General features: G+C 34.6%; 1 protein-coding gene across 1 annotated transcript in view; it reads right to left on the bottom strand.

Moving 5' to 3' along the window:
• Window positions 1–9,163: 9,163 nt before the first annotated feature.
• LOC107721564 (cholecystokinin receptor-like) overlaps window positions 9,164–14,008 on the bottom strand; it is a 34,671-nt gene continuing 29,826 nt past the window's right edge. Inside the window, exons 4-5 of the mRNA XM_016529651.1 lie at window positions 11,506–11,633; window positions 9,164–9,693 (exon numbers count right to left, since the gene is read on the bottom strand). Of these exons, the coding sequence (XP_016385137.1) occupies window positions 9,164–9,693; window positions 11,506–11,633 (658 nt within the window). The remainder of the gene's footprint in view (window positions 9,694–11,505; window positions 11,634–14,008) is intronic.

The raw sequence follows: 14,008 nt of genomic DNA, 5'->3' as shown, positions 1-14,008 counted from the left end.
ATGTGTCGCTGTCGCGGGTGGTTAGAACAAAAACTACATGGAAAAGATACTTTTTATCGGCCGTGTCTGGTTGGGACACACGTTGTTACAGTTTGATCCCCCCAAACAAATCTAAGTATAAAAATATTAATACTGACAAATCTAATAATTGAATCTGCAATTATAGGGAAAGTGGAGAGAAGAGATCCAGTCTGGGAATGAGCAGGAACAATTGATTTGCATGGCAGACATGGAGATCCAGATTTTTTGTCTGTTCATTTGTTTTTAATATTCAACAGGCAAAGTTCTTCTGTATCTAAATGCAAAAATGTTCATAATTGTTTGAATAAAACAGACTACTGCGGATAAAATCTGAATATTCATCTTCTGACCATCTTGTGATTATTTAACAAAAGCAACAATAATATAATAATTGTAATAATAATGACAATTATATATATATATATATAGGTCAGTGGCCCTTGGCTTGGTTTTGCTGGCAGAATTTGGCCCTCGTCGAAAACTAATTGAGGAACCCTGGTATAAACAATTTTAAAATGTATAAAGCAGTTTTCATTTTCGTTTAGATTGATTGGTAATATGAACTAAATTTAGATATAATCAAATTAGATGTACCAAATAAGATGAATACATTTTAAGATGGATACATTTTACTCTCTCACTCTCTTTTTCATATTTATTTTATTAAATCAATTATTCTTTATTTACATACATTTATTAGGCTTAATGATTGACCAGGCATGCTCTCTGTGTATATTCCTGTTTTTGTTTTCTTATGAGAGCTTATTGAGACTGTTGATTTTTCGTAATTTTATTAATTAATTTGTATTAATTTCACATACAATACATTGACTGCCCAGACATGATCTCTGCATATGTTTATTTCTTTTTTTTCCCCCCTTTTGCAGATTTTTATGAAGTAAATGCAATAATAACTTGTATATTGTTAGTAATATTTCAAGATTAGCACTTACTGGACTGTATAGCAACTTAGGTTTACTTTTATTATCCATACATAATTTATTCTTTTTTTTTTTTTTGAAAAGTTATGTTAAAGTGTGAGTATCAAATATGATACATCAGGCTTCTGATGAACGTTTATTTGTCCATCTCTCAATCATCATTGTATTGCATTGCATTATATGTTTTGCCCCCAACAATAAAAACTACAGAGCTTTGATCATTGTGTATGAATAAACTGTTCCATTTCAAAACAATTAATGTCCGGCTTTACATAGTTAAATTCCATTATTATTATTTTTTTTTTCTCTCTCAGTCCTTAAATGGGTGCATTACACTCTGCCCACTTGTTCTTTAGAGGCATCAATCAAAAGTTTAATCCGGAACATTTAGGGAGGCAAAACTGCTTAGATGGCAGACAATTGTTGTGAGTGCGCATTTTCCTCTATAATCTTGCAGGACAGTTTAGATCAAAACCTTCAAGTACTTTAAGGTCATATTTGCTGTGAGAGGGAGGGAAGTAATCACCTATAAATGTACAGCAATGCTGTTAGTTTGAAAGATTAATCAATATCCTTCTGCATCTCTTCCTCTCTGAAAGGTTTTGCTGCTCCAAGCGAAGAACATAATAAACATCTTCCCGATATGACACAATGGAAATTACTATTTAACATCACATAGACTTGCCCCCGTCCATTAAAGCTTGTAAACATATACAGCTATGGTATTTATATTCAATTCATATCTTAAATTTTGGCAAAGGTACAGTACATCGCTGATAAGTTACAAAAAGTGTTTTGCAACCTTAGTGAACTTATAAACTATATTGAACAGCTCCAAGAACTCCAATGAGCATATCCTTCTATAATGTGTCTTCAAGTTATTTATTGCATTGAGAGCATGTTTGATTGTGGTATTATTTGCAGCAGACACTACAGAGTTGATGAGCTTTATTATATGATTACCGTACAACATCAAATTACACAGCATCAGCAGCCCCAGACGGACTCACTGGTTTACATACAGATTTACACACTGTGAAAGCAACAAGCGTCAGTCTCTTGGGTTTGCAAGCACAATTTTCACCATGTTTATTGTGGTGATTAGCTTTGCTCTTTTATTGTTATAGCTGCACATATATAGTGTATGTAAATGATTATATATTAGAAGTAAATGACCATAACCATATTTTTATATATATATATATATATATATATATATATATATATATAAACACTTGGGTTGTTTCAACCCAACTTTGAGTCAAATATGGACTAAGCCAGCTGTTGGGTTTAATTTTTAAATGTTTAGTCCATATTTGACCCAAATTTGGGTTGAAACAATTCAAATTACACAGCATCAGCAGCCCCAGACGGACTCACTGGTTTACATACAGATTTACACACTGTGAAAGCAACAAGCGTCAGTCTCTTGGGTTTGCAAGCACAATTTATACCCGCAGTGGAAATACAGAAAAGAAGATGATTCTGAGATTGTTTTGAGATTATGAGCAAATATGGCATACAGCAGTATTATTAAACATGATGCAGTGTCATATATATATATATATATATATATATATATGCATGAACAATGAGATCAACTGTCTCTCAACAATAACACAAATGTCTGTCACAACAATCATAGTACAGATTAATATAGATTATAAATTATACCAGTACAATGAACACAAGCCTAAATATGACACCGTTTAAAATCCAACAAAGCAAATTCACAACAGTGGTAAACAGATTTTTTTTTAACCAATGTTTATTGTATGTTTATTGTATAAGTCATTAAATTCAGCTACACATTTATGTACACACACATAATCTTAAGGCATTGGTGGCCTAAAGTCTATAATGTTCCACTTTTTCGTTACTCTTGTTTTCTTTCTTTTTTAATTTCTTTTTTTTTATTCCCCTAGTTTTGTTTATACAATACACAGATTAAATTTAAAATCCTTTCAAATTCTTCCAGTATTTCACGAAAGTAATAAAAGAGCTGCTAGCATAACATAACTAATATTAATTCAAAAAATAAATTTTTGTTTATACAATACACAGATTAAATTTAAAATCCTTTCAAATTATTCCAGTATTTCACGAAAGTAATAAAAGAGCTGCTAGCATAACATAACTAATATTAATTCAAAAAATAAATAAATTAATAAAAATAAAAATAATCTTCTTTGTGTTGTACAACCTGACATATCAGAATATACAATATCAGACGTGCAGACCAGCATAAATCCAGCAGGTGGGGAGGATACACATTTTCATTTGTTTGGTTGATTGTTTCATTTATTTGGTTTATTTATTTTTCTTAATCAGAAGACTAATCCTTTGTAGTTCAGCAATAACTTGTAGGTAGAAAACTTTAATTTAAGTCTGTGGAGGGTAATAACATGTTGTATAACAAACGACATGTTGTACAGTGCATCATTTATTTGAGTTTTCTATTACTAGCCAACAGCAACAGCCAGTTGCAACACAAGGTTTTCTCCTAGGACTCTAGATGACACACCCTACATGGAGACGCATTTCCGTAGGCTATGGACTTTACTACGAGTTGGTGGCAGCATCCATCCTTTCTTTCAGGATTTGTTCTATGAAACGTATCACAACATGTATTGCTGGGGTGGAAATATATCATTGCATGGAGGTCAGTAGATATAACAACTAGACATCTGGCTTCAGTTCGAAGCATCGGGAGATGCTTACAGCTCCAGGCATTCAAGAACAGCACTCATCAGTTTCACAAGACTCTTTTTTGAACTACAAAACACGTTTCGACAACATGTTTACCTTGGGAGTATATAACATTTCTTTTACTATATATATATATAATTATTATTTTTTTTGTCAGTTAAGGCCTGTTCACACCAAGGATGATAACTATAACGGTAATGCTATAGATATAGTTTTCAAATCATTCTAAATTCAAAAGAATAGTCTACATCATAACTATAACGAAAATGACACAAAGGAATGATATTGTTAGAATCACTTCCAGAACTTTTTTTTTTCCCAGCTGATGAACAATAAAATTATTGGCAGCCAATAAGAATCCAGCTGACTTTAAAGAGCTTGAGCATTTAAAGCAGCAGATAACAAAACTGCAGCGTGGACTTTATATTAAAAAGAAAGTCATGCATTGGTATTGACGCTAATATAGTTAGCGTTATTGGTGTGGCCTTTATTATTTTTATATGTAGCATATTTACGTAAATGTATCTTTAAAATATTTATGAATTACTTCATTTTAACTCTTATGTTCTGTCTCATGCTCAGTTATTAAAATGGCCTTAGGATATATTTGCAATGCACATGTACAGGTATAGATTTTTTTTTTTTCGTTTTAAATAAAAATAAATTTCCTGAGACAGAAACTAGCACAAAGGTAGATCAGATTTGTCATTATGAAATCTTTTTCAATGATGGATCTCTCCACCAGCTGTGTTGTACAAATTGCTCTGTACAAATTATTTAACAATCAATCACAAAGAAAATACGAGTCCACTAAACAGATTACAAAAGATTAAATTAAGATAATATTATTTGTATTGTTGTTTTTATATAAATGGTACCTTCTGTATTTATTTACACTTCTTGGTGATTGGTGATTCACTCTTTGGAGAACATCACTTTAATTAAATCTGAAAATCTTTGATGTGATGAGCATAGGTTTGCTATTTGTTTTAGAAAGCACAATCTGTCTTCAGCTTGCATGAGCCAGTAATAGATCATAATGCTTTCTGAGTAAAATCTGTCCACTGCCTTAGTAACAGATACTGCTTAAGCCTGGTTACAAGGCTGTGATAAGCTGCCTGCAAAAGAGATGAATGTTTTAATACATCTAAAAAAAAAGGTTTAAAAGGACCTTTAGGCTTGACTTGTGTTTTCAAATCCAATCTTTCAGACCGAATGTCATTGTGTCAGTGATGCAGTTTGATCCGTTTGTACAGATAGTTTAGTTCATATCCGGTGTATCTAAACTAGTTGCTTTAGGAAAGATGTAAGAGTCCAGAAAACTGATAAAAAAATAAATAAAAACTCCATCAGCTCATGTCCATTATAATATCTTCCTCTCGTACTGAACTCCTGAAGCACATGAGAGAACATGAGTGGCATTTTATACATACATGCGTATGCACATAATGAGAGAAAATCTTCATACAAAGCTTGAGACAACACTGCAGTTTTTTACTTTTTCAACCTAAAGGCTAAGTTGAGATGGTTGGATAAAGATGCTAGGTTGAACAACACAGAATGGCACTTGAGAGGAGTGATTAAAAACACTGTAAACGGAGAGGGTACAATCCTGTCGATTCACTATAATACATAGTTTATTCCCGACTTTCAGTGTTTATTAAAGGCTTTCAGTCTGTTTTTCTTGGCGGCACTCAGCCTGATGATTTGACTGTAGTGTTAGTAGTGTATTCGTTGGTGGGAGAAAATGTGAACAAAATAACTGGTCAATTTTTTTTTTATATTTAAAATTAAACTTTTCAAAAGCACTCTTATTTAACTTGATAAGCTGTATAATTATTGGGTTGCCATTCTTTTCTGCACTTTTTCTCATACACATTTACGGATTTGTGTTTGATTTTATATGATTTATATTGCCTATATTTTTTTCAATTCCTGGGTGTTTTTGCTTAATAAATCTTCACCTTTTTATTATTACTGTTGCTGGTATTTTTACTGTAGTCATTATGTGTGTGATTTTAATTTCCAATCCATATTGGGTTCATCTGAACCCAGCAGTTTAGGCATTTTTAAACAATAATTGAGTTAAATAAAGCCTAACATGTTGGTTCAAACATTTAACCCAACCCAGTTGGGTCAGAACAACCTAGTGCTAGGTTTGTCCATTTTTGACCCAGTGCTTAACCAAATTGGGTTGTTTTTGACCCAGCATTTTTAGAGTGCAGAAAAATGACTTGAAATCCAATCAGACTGAAATGCATTCCAAAAAAATCACATTTTAAAACCACATATGGATGTGGTTTGGATGGGGTTTGTAAAAATCAGATGCCATGTGTATTTTCTGACTACAAAAGCTCTTCTGACTAAACCGATTTTAGACAAATACGCCAAAAATCTGTCTTCTGTCTGTGTGAAGTTGGCTGCCTTAGTGTTTTTTGTCATCTTGACTGATGAGGCTGATAAACTTTTTATTTTCATCATGCTGTCTACAAACTTTGTCTGTGACAAGGAGAAGCGTTTCGAGGATAGACTATACAGCACAGCCGACGAGAGCTGAGAGAACACTTGAGTTGACTGTTGGTTAAAAACCATGAAGCATGTGGTTAGTTTAAGTTTCAGATTATATCCTATTAATCAGAAGAGAGCTGTGGGCCACAACAACACAATGTGTTTGGCCCTCTCGCAGACTTCTCAAACACACCTCAGGGAAATCAATGTTTTACAGCTCTTACATCTTCAGCTATAGCACCCAAACTCAGAGCATTAACAACAGTGAAATGCCTCCAGACAGAGGCAGGCACTATGATGTCCGAATAATTATAGAAAAACAGCTCATTTATGAAATTAATTTTCCACAGTCATAGGAGATCTCTAAACACTTATTGTTTTACTGGATTTACCTAGCAGATGTTGTTTCTGTCTGTTCAGCCGTATTTATTTAAGTGTTAATGTTCACTGAAAAGTAAGTTCAGGGACAGATGCACATTGATTAGAAAGCCATGTTTAGCCAGTGAAAAACAGTGGAACACAGAAATCAGGAAAGAAAGGGACAGACTATTGGAGCTCTCATCTCTCATCAGTAGGTGGCAAATTAAATAGGAAGGAAAGTAATATGGATATTTTGGGGAGCATTTATGCTGGTTGCTGCTTGGTTATGGTCATGCTCAACTGCAAAAAATAAAAATAAAAATAAAAAATGTTGCACTTTGTAATAATAAAAAAGATTGCTAGTATGTCGGCATTTAAAAAAAAAATTTTTTTTTTTTTTTATACATAGCAAACAAAGTTTTGCTCTTTGGTGGAATTTATGCTCAACTGCACTAATTGACGTAAGGAATCATTTTGCACATGATGGTTGAATTGAGCATGAGCAATGTAAAGTACAAAGACAAAGGTGACTCAATACCATGTTTTAAACGAGTGTTTCCCATCCATTTTTTGTCTTATGTATCCCAAAGCCCAATCTGTAAAGCTCAAGCATCCCTTCATCAACCCCAAACCTGAATTGTGAATTTTGGTGAAAACAAGTATTCGTAGTCATCAAGGATCATAAAACAAGTCTTTTAACTGACATGTATGCGGTTCAAATTAATCATTTATGTAAGAATTATTTTTTGCCCATTATTTAGTTTTCTTTCTTTACAAAGGAACTGAAAAACATCATGACATGAATCGTGATTAGTTATTCTAACTTATTTCTGTTTCAAAGGTTTACAAACAATACCCCATGGGATAGTCATTTGTGACCATTTGAGAAATTAGGAATTGTAATGTTTGAATTTGAATCTTAAATGAGTTATTTGATGAGTAATGAGTTCATGCTAATTATTGGAGGTTTTTTTTTCTTTCTTTCACGTTAGCTATTAGAAAAATTAAATGTAGAGGAACTACACTGTAAAGATATTTCCATAATTATGACAAAAATAATCTTTGTATACATCCATTCAAAGTGTCATAACTTCCTGATTACTTTTATGAGTTTTTGGATTTTCAGCTTGATTTTTTCATTAGTAATTAAAATCAAAGTGGCTGAAAAAGTGCAATGAACTCATCACTGCAGGTTGTCACTTTGGCAGCACTTACATTTTTTTTCACTTAAATTTGTCATTTAATTTTACTAAAAGTCAGCCATTAAATTGACGTTATCAATTTTAGTGGCTTGAAATATTCAACAGTCACTGAATCATGTCTGACTTCCCATGGGTCCCCACCACGACACTCAAAAATATCGGACATTTAATCAAGCCTCTCTCTCTAACCTGCCTCAAAAAACATTTTCTCTTCTAAAAGAAGGACAGAACAATCACAAATCAGGTTTAAGTGTTCTTTGCTGTTTGTTTGATGGGGACTGTTTGGGAGGACCTTAATACGCTTATAGCTACAAATTTATGAGGACATTTGAAAGCAGTCATAAATCAATCTGTGAGATTATGACAGATTGGAATGAGTTTATCTCAATTAAGGTTTAAGGCAAGCTTTTCATTCAGTTGAAGTCACCTACAGCCACATACTGTGAAGGCCATGAAGGACAACTTCAAAAACAAAACAAAATCTCTTCAGCCCAAAAAATGAAGATGAAGCCAACTGCCAAAAACATTGTCCTGTCTAGCAACAGACCATCATCATTAATCACATTGTAATACTGTAGAATATTGTGACTTTTAGTATAAGTCTGTTGGCTCAGACTTTGGAAAGCTGCTATATGCCAGTGTTTTAGAGTTCTGATCTTATGAATGAAATCTCTCCTGATGAACACTGACCTCAGAAAAGATTTTAAAAACACTATGCAAGCACTTAAAACTACAACAAAAGGATAACAACATTAAGTGTAAGGCTGGAATTCTACTAGCCATTTTCAGTCATTTACATAGTCGTTTGAGCAAGTCGGTTAATGCAGCCGTTTCTCAGTGAACACTAACAGCTCCAGAAACTCTGCTTCCTGCTGAGTTGATGGTCTTGCTGACTCTGACAACATCTAGCAAGTTCAACATTATCACTCAGTCAATAAAGGCGTCCAATGAGTTTCTTCTCCTCCTGAAGAGCCATTGTCCTGCTCGCATCTGATCCAAACTTTTCCGCAGCAAACTCTACTCCACAAACTTTCCCTCAAACGCAGATTGTTATTCATGGTAAAAACAAATTTTTTTTATGGTTCTTCTACACCAAAATGATATCCCAATTCAGTCAGAAAGAAATGTCGCAGGCAGTCGTTTGGTCTCTTTTTTGGTTCTTAATGAGTGTGAGTGACAGACCTTTGACAGGAGAGGGTGAGGTTGGTGTGGCCTTTCCTACCAAGTCTCTAGAGTATATGTGTAACAACATGATCAATCATGATCAATCATGGATCATAAAACAATGACTGATGTTGATGTAGCATGTGGTTTGCAAGTAGGTGATAAACAATCTAAGTCTTCTACCAAAGTAAACCCTCACAATATGTCAACATCAACCCCAATTCTTCTCCATCTTGCCCAGCCTGTGTCCTCTGAGAATCAGCATGGTCCCATTGTGCTGACAGTGCTGTAGTTGAACTTAGACATGGACGCTCCGGTGGCAGTAACCTCATCGTCACCTTCCCTGAAGCCTTTTCTGTGGCAGGGCCAGCAGCAGCAGGAGAAGGTGGTGAGAAGCACCTTTCGAAAGCGCTTGTTCATAAAGCAGTAGATGATTGGGTTGACGCAGGCGGATGTGTAGGACAGCAGGTGGATGAATGAGATGGGGGCTCCAGAAAGAGCCCTGTGGGCCGAGGGAAGGTCAAACGCTTTCCAGGTGTTGACGGAGTACAGGGGCATCCAGCAAATGAAGAACATAGCCACAATGACAATGAGCATACGGATCACTCGCTTCTTGGCCATTAGTTTAGCCTCGGACGTGTTGATGCGAGGTCGGTCCACCTTTGCGGAGCTCGTTGGGGTGATGGCTGACATCTCCATTGAGTTGGGCCTCTTGGACACTTGGATGTAGCAGCCATCTCCATCATCACTGCTATATAAGACAGTGGCGCTGATACCATTTTTCATTCCTAAAGAGGAAACATTGCACATTCCTCAAGAAAAAGCTCTGAGGGATTATTTAGATAAATACAGATCAAGGGGAAGCTTTCATTTTGAACCACATTTGCATTTCCTGCATAGAATAATTGAGTCAGTATTTTAGGCAGTTTGGCTAAATTAACACTTCTGGTGATGTTAGACCTAAAATTTTAACATTTATAATTTTTTACTTCATTAGAATGGTATGAAACTTGGTGAGTTCTGTGGTACTTGCTATATGAACACAAAATTGCCGACATGATTAGAAAAGGCTAAATGGTCTTAAACACTTGTGATCCTTCTGGTCAAAAAATGGCCGCCATAGGAAATGAACGGTAAAATACGAAAATACAGAGCAATTTTTGGGGAGGGGTAAAATCTACATCCTTTGCTCTGTTTTTATTTAAACACTAAATTAATTGAAATAATATGATTTTTTTTTTCTTGTATGTGTATTATTTTATGTAGAAATAAATAGTCCATAATTTAGAGGTTAATTTTGCATAGTACCATGAAATCTCCTTAAACTATGAAATATTAAAGAATACATATCATTGAAACAAAATACATTAATAATAATAATAATAATTTTATAGCGGAGTATCACACTTGACCATTAAGTGACGAATACCAAAGGGATAATGGTACAAATTTTTTGATAAAAAAAGGAAAGAAAAAAAGAATACAGATTTTCAAGCTCTGAAATAATGAATCAAATCAGTCACAATCAAATGACTCTTACAATCAGATTCATTTTAATAAATTAGTCAAAACGACTCACAACTAAAACTCAGTTATGAGTCTGAATTTCTTTAATGACTCATTCAATTACTGAATCATTCAGAACAGTTCTTGGCTGAATCATTACTTCCATCATATCCTAGTGGAAATAATTCAAGAATTATTTTTGTAGTGTGTATAATTAAGGCTCATGAGACTTAAATAAACATACTGATCTAAATAGTAGTTAAACATTTGGATAAGAGTTTAGACATTTTTTGAGTAATACTCTATGAAAAGGGGGGTATTCTTCTGTAATATATAGGACTAATTTAGACTAATTCTTTAATGATTCTATTAATGAAATGAACCAGTAAGGAACTGGAATCATAAAGTGGAATCAGAATCATTACATTATTTATGATTCCCAACCCCTGTGTCTTTCACTAAACAATAACCTTCATAAGACCCCACAGCAGGTTGTATTTTGACATTCTTGAGTTTTTTTGTTTTTTTTTGCACAAATTGTTACTTATAAAATGGGAAAGGAAATGACATTTCACTAATTCAAATGAAAGCATTTATGGGTAGAGTGGTGACTCAGCGCTGGAGTGTTTGAATGCAATTACTGCAGCACAGGGGAAATGGGGGCATACTTATAACATTAATAGAATGTGATTTAGCGTTGAACAGCGGAATTCAGGAGGGGACATAATCTAAGCAATCCAGCAGATATTAACTTGTAAGAGCTACAACAATGAGCAATTTAAGGGTAATATTCAAGTTTATATTTCCTGCTTTTTTTTTCTTATTGCTTTTTTATGGGTGGTTGCGGAAATGTTGCACAGCTGCAATTATATTTCGAAAATTCAATAGGTCACATTTCATTACTTAGGAAATTGAGCCTCATTCACAAACAGATGGACATGACTGTACACACAAACAAATAAATCCTCAGGGTAGGTCATCTAAAACAATCACAGTGACTAGCACAGTTAGTGCCCTATGGGACAGTCTGGGGCTTGCTAAAACATGACACTAAATTAGACTGTAATGTGTTATTGACTTCATAAATGTCTCACCACTCTGTCCCTTCTTCTGCTCCATTTCAAACTGTATTCCACGGAAGAGTTCTCGAGAAATGAGCCCATAAGCGATGATCATCACCACTCCAGGAATGAAGAAGAGAACAAATAGCAACAGGATGCACCTGAAACACAAGGGGACATGAAAAGAGTTTGAAACCTTGTTTAAAGGAATAGTTTACCAAATTGTGAAATTTTCTGAAAATGTAGTCATCCTCAGGCCATTCAAGATTCCAAGATTAATGGGAACATATTTGGAGAAATTTAGCATTACATCACTTGCTCTGCAGGGTGCCGTCAGAATGAGAGTCCAAACAGCTGTCCATCAATTAATGTCTTGTGAAGTTAAAACGTTAAGACGTTTTTAATTTCAAATTGATGCTTACGACTAAAATATATGTCTTCTATCCATAATATTGTTTTCTCCAATGAAATATTGGTCTCACATGAATCAGGAGAGAAATATGCCAGATCAAACACCGTTTACAAGTGAAAACAGTCCAAAACAGTTTAAAACAAATATGCCAGTGTATTTTGATGACGGGACAACAGGGGATGTGCTTTTTCACTAGAGGAATCGTTATTATAGGTTATGGCCAGAAGTGATAGTTTAAAGTCAGAACGCCTTAATAATTGATTTGTTTCTTACAGACACGCAGCTTTTCACTTAAGAAATTCATTGATGGACTGGAGTCATGTACATTACTTGTTGATTATTGTGATGTTTTTATCAGCTGTTTGGACTCATTCTGACGGCACCCATTCACTGCAGAGGATCCACCAGTGGATAAGTGATGTAATGCTAAATTTCCCTAAATCTGTTCAGATGAGGAAACAAACCAATTTATATCTTGGATGGCCTGAGGTTGAGTATACATTCAGCAAATTTTAATTTTGGGCTGAACTATACCTTTAAGACATAAATAATCCCACTCACGTATATATTTATCCAAGGGTAGCCACTTATTGTCTGATTTAATGAAAACTGTTTCACTTAAATTATTCAAAACATTGTTTGTTCAACAAAATATTTATTTATTCTGATTCTAATTCTGAATTCATTTAAATATCAATAATTATCCTCAGAAATGTGTGGTCATGCATTCGCAGAGCTTGACGGGAACATTGTGATGTGCCTAACAACACCGTTTCCCTGTAGTAAAACCCTTATTATGCCCAGCCTCTCCTGGGTTATTACTGTAACAGAATATGCAGAAAGAATAAGAAAAATTTACAAGCAAACTCAGAGCATGGAACATAGAGAGAGAGTACTGTTGTTGTCCGTTGCTGTCTACCTAGCAACAGCTGTTATAAAACATAAATGTGCCACAAGAGGCACCCAGCTGATGTTTAAGACCCCGGCTCCTCATCAGAGTGCTGCAGAATGACCCTGTCTCTGTTTCTCTGTCTTTGCCTCTCATATATTGAGACAAACGCAGACAGTCAATGATGTTATATGAGTGATAACAGGATTATTTTCCCATTAAAGGAGATTTTCAGAGTTCAAAGCAACTTAAGCTCTAAAGACAGCATCTGTGGCATGCTCTTGATTACAACAGACAATCGTTTTAAGTACGTTAGTATACAAATCAACATTGTGTTTAAAAGATGTTTTTTTTATGTTTTTGATCAAAAGTACAGTAAAAACAGCAATATTGTAAAATATTACAATATTAAAATAACTGTTTTATTTGTTTGATTGTTTTATTTTATTTACAAAGTTGCAATTTCAGCATCATTACACCAGTTTTCAGTGTCACATGATCCTTCGGAAATGCTGATTTGCTGATCAAGAATCATTTCAAATGTTGAAAACAATGGTGCTGCTTAATATTTTTATGGAAATCTTTGGTAGTGTAAAACCTATGACCCTATCAAAAAATTGCTTCAAAATATTGTTAGTTCATGCATTGCAGCCTGACACTTGATGTAACTGTCCGAGCTGTGTTGTAGTGGTTTGTGCATGTGCTCAGGACATATATATGCACTGCTGGCTCTGGAGGAACCAGATTTGAGTATGATCTAGGTCAGGTGACCGTGATTTCACCAAGTACAACATGTTCCTGGATCAACATCCTTGTTGATCCTGGAACAACATTCCAATTAACCAATCAGAATTGAGGGATAACGTTTCAGGAAATATCTGTTTTAGGCTTACGATCAGGGTTAGGTGCTTCTACACCCTCTACACCCTTGTATATTGTCTCTTATATTGTATACTGATTTATGCAGGCTTATGATGGAACCACTCGTTCCTGTCATCTTAGCTATATGTAATCCTATATGCTATATGTTTAGTATCTATGAATTTGTTTTCTCAGAGTCGGTGGTTCGGTTAGATTCTAAGATGAAGACATGAGCTAGAACACTTCTGCAACCCGTTAAGTTTGTGCCAGGCCTCGGGCCTTGACTTTCCATTCACCAAAATAATCTGACTCAACCTGGTTCTTTTCCATCAACCAACTTCAGCAAAGATCAACTTGAGCCTTCAGATTGCATC

This window comes from Sinocyclocheilus rhinocerous, unplaced genomic scaffold (genome assembly GCF_001515625.1).
Source record: "Sinocyclocheilus rhinocerous isolate Xijiao unplaced genomic scaffold, SAMN03320098_v1.1 scaffold30, whole genome shotgun sequence".
NCBI classification, from domain to species: domain Eukaryota; kingdom Metazoa; phylum Chordata; class Actinopteri; order Cypriniformes; family Cyprinidae; genus Sinocyclocheilus; species Sinocyclocheilus rhinocerous.
Note: the sequence above shows the minus strand (reverse complement) of the source record. Positions and strands in the feature narration are given on the sequence as shown.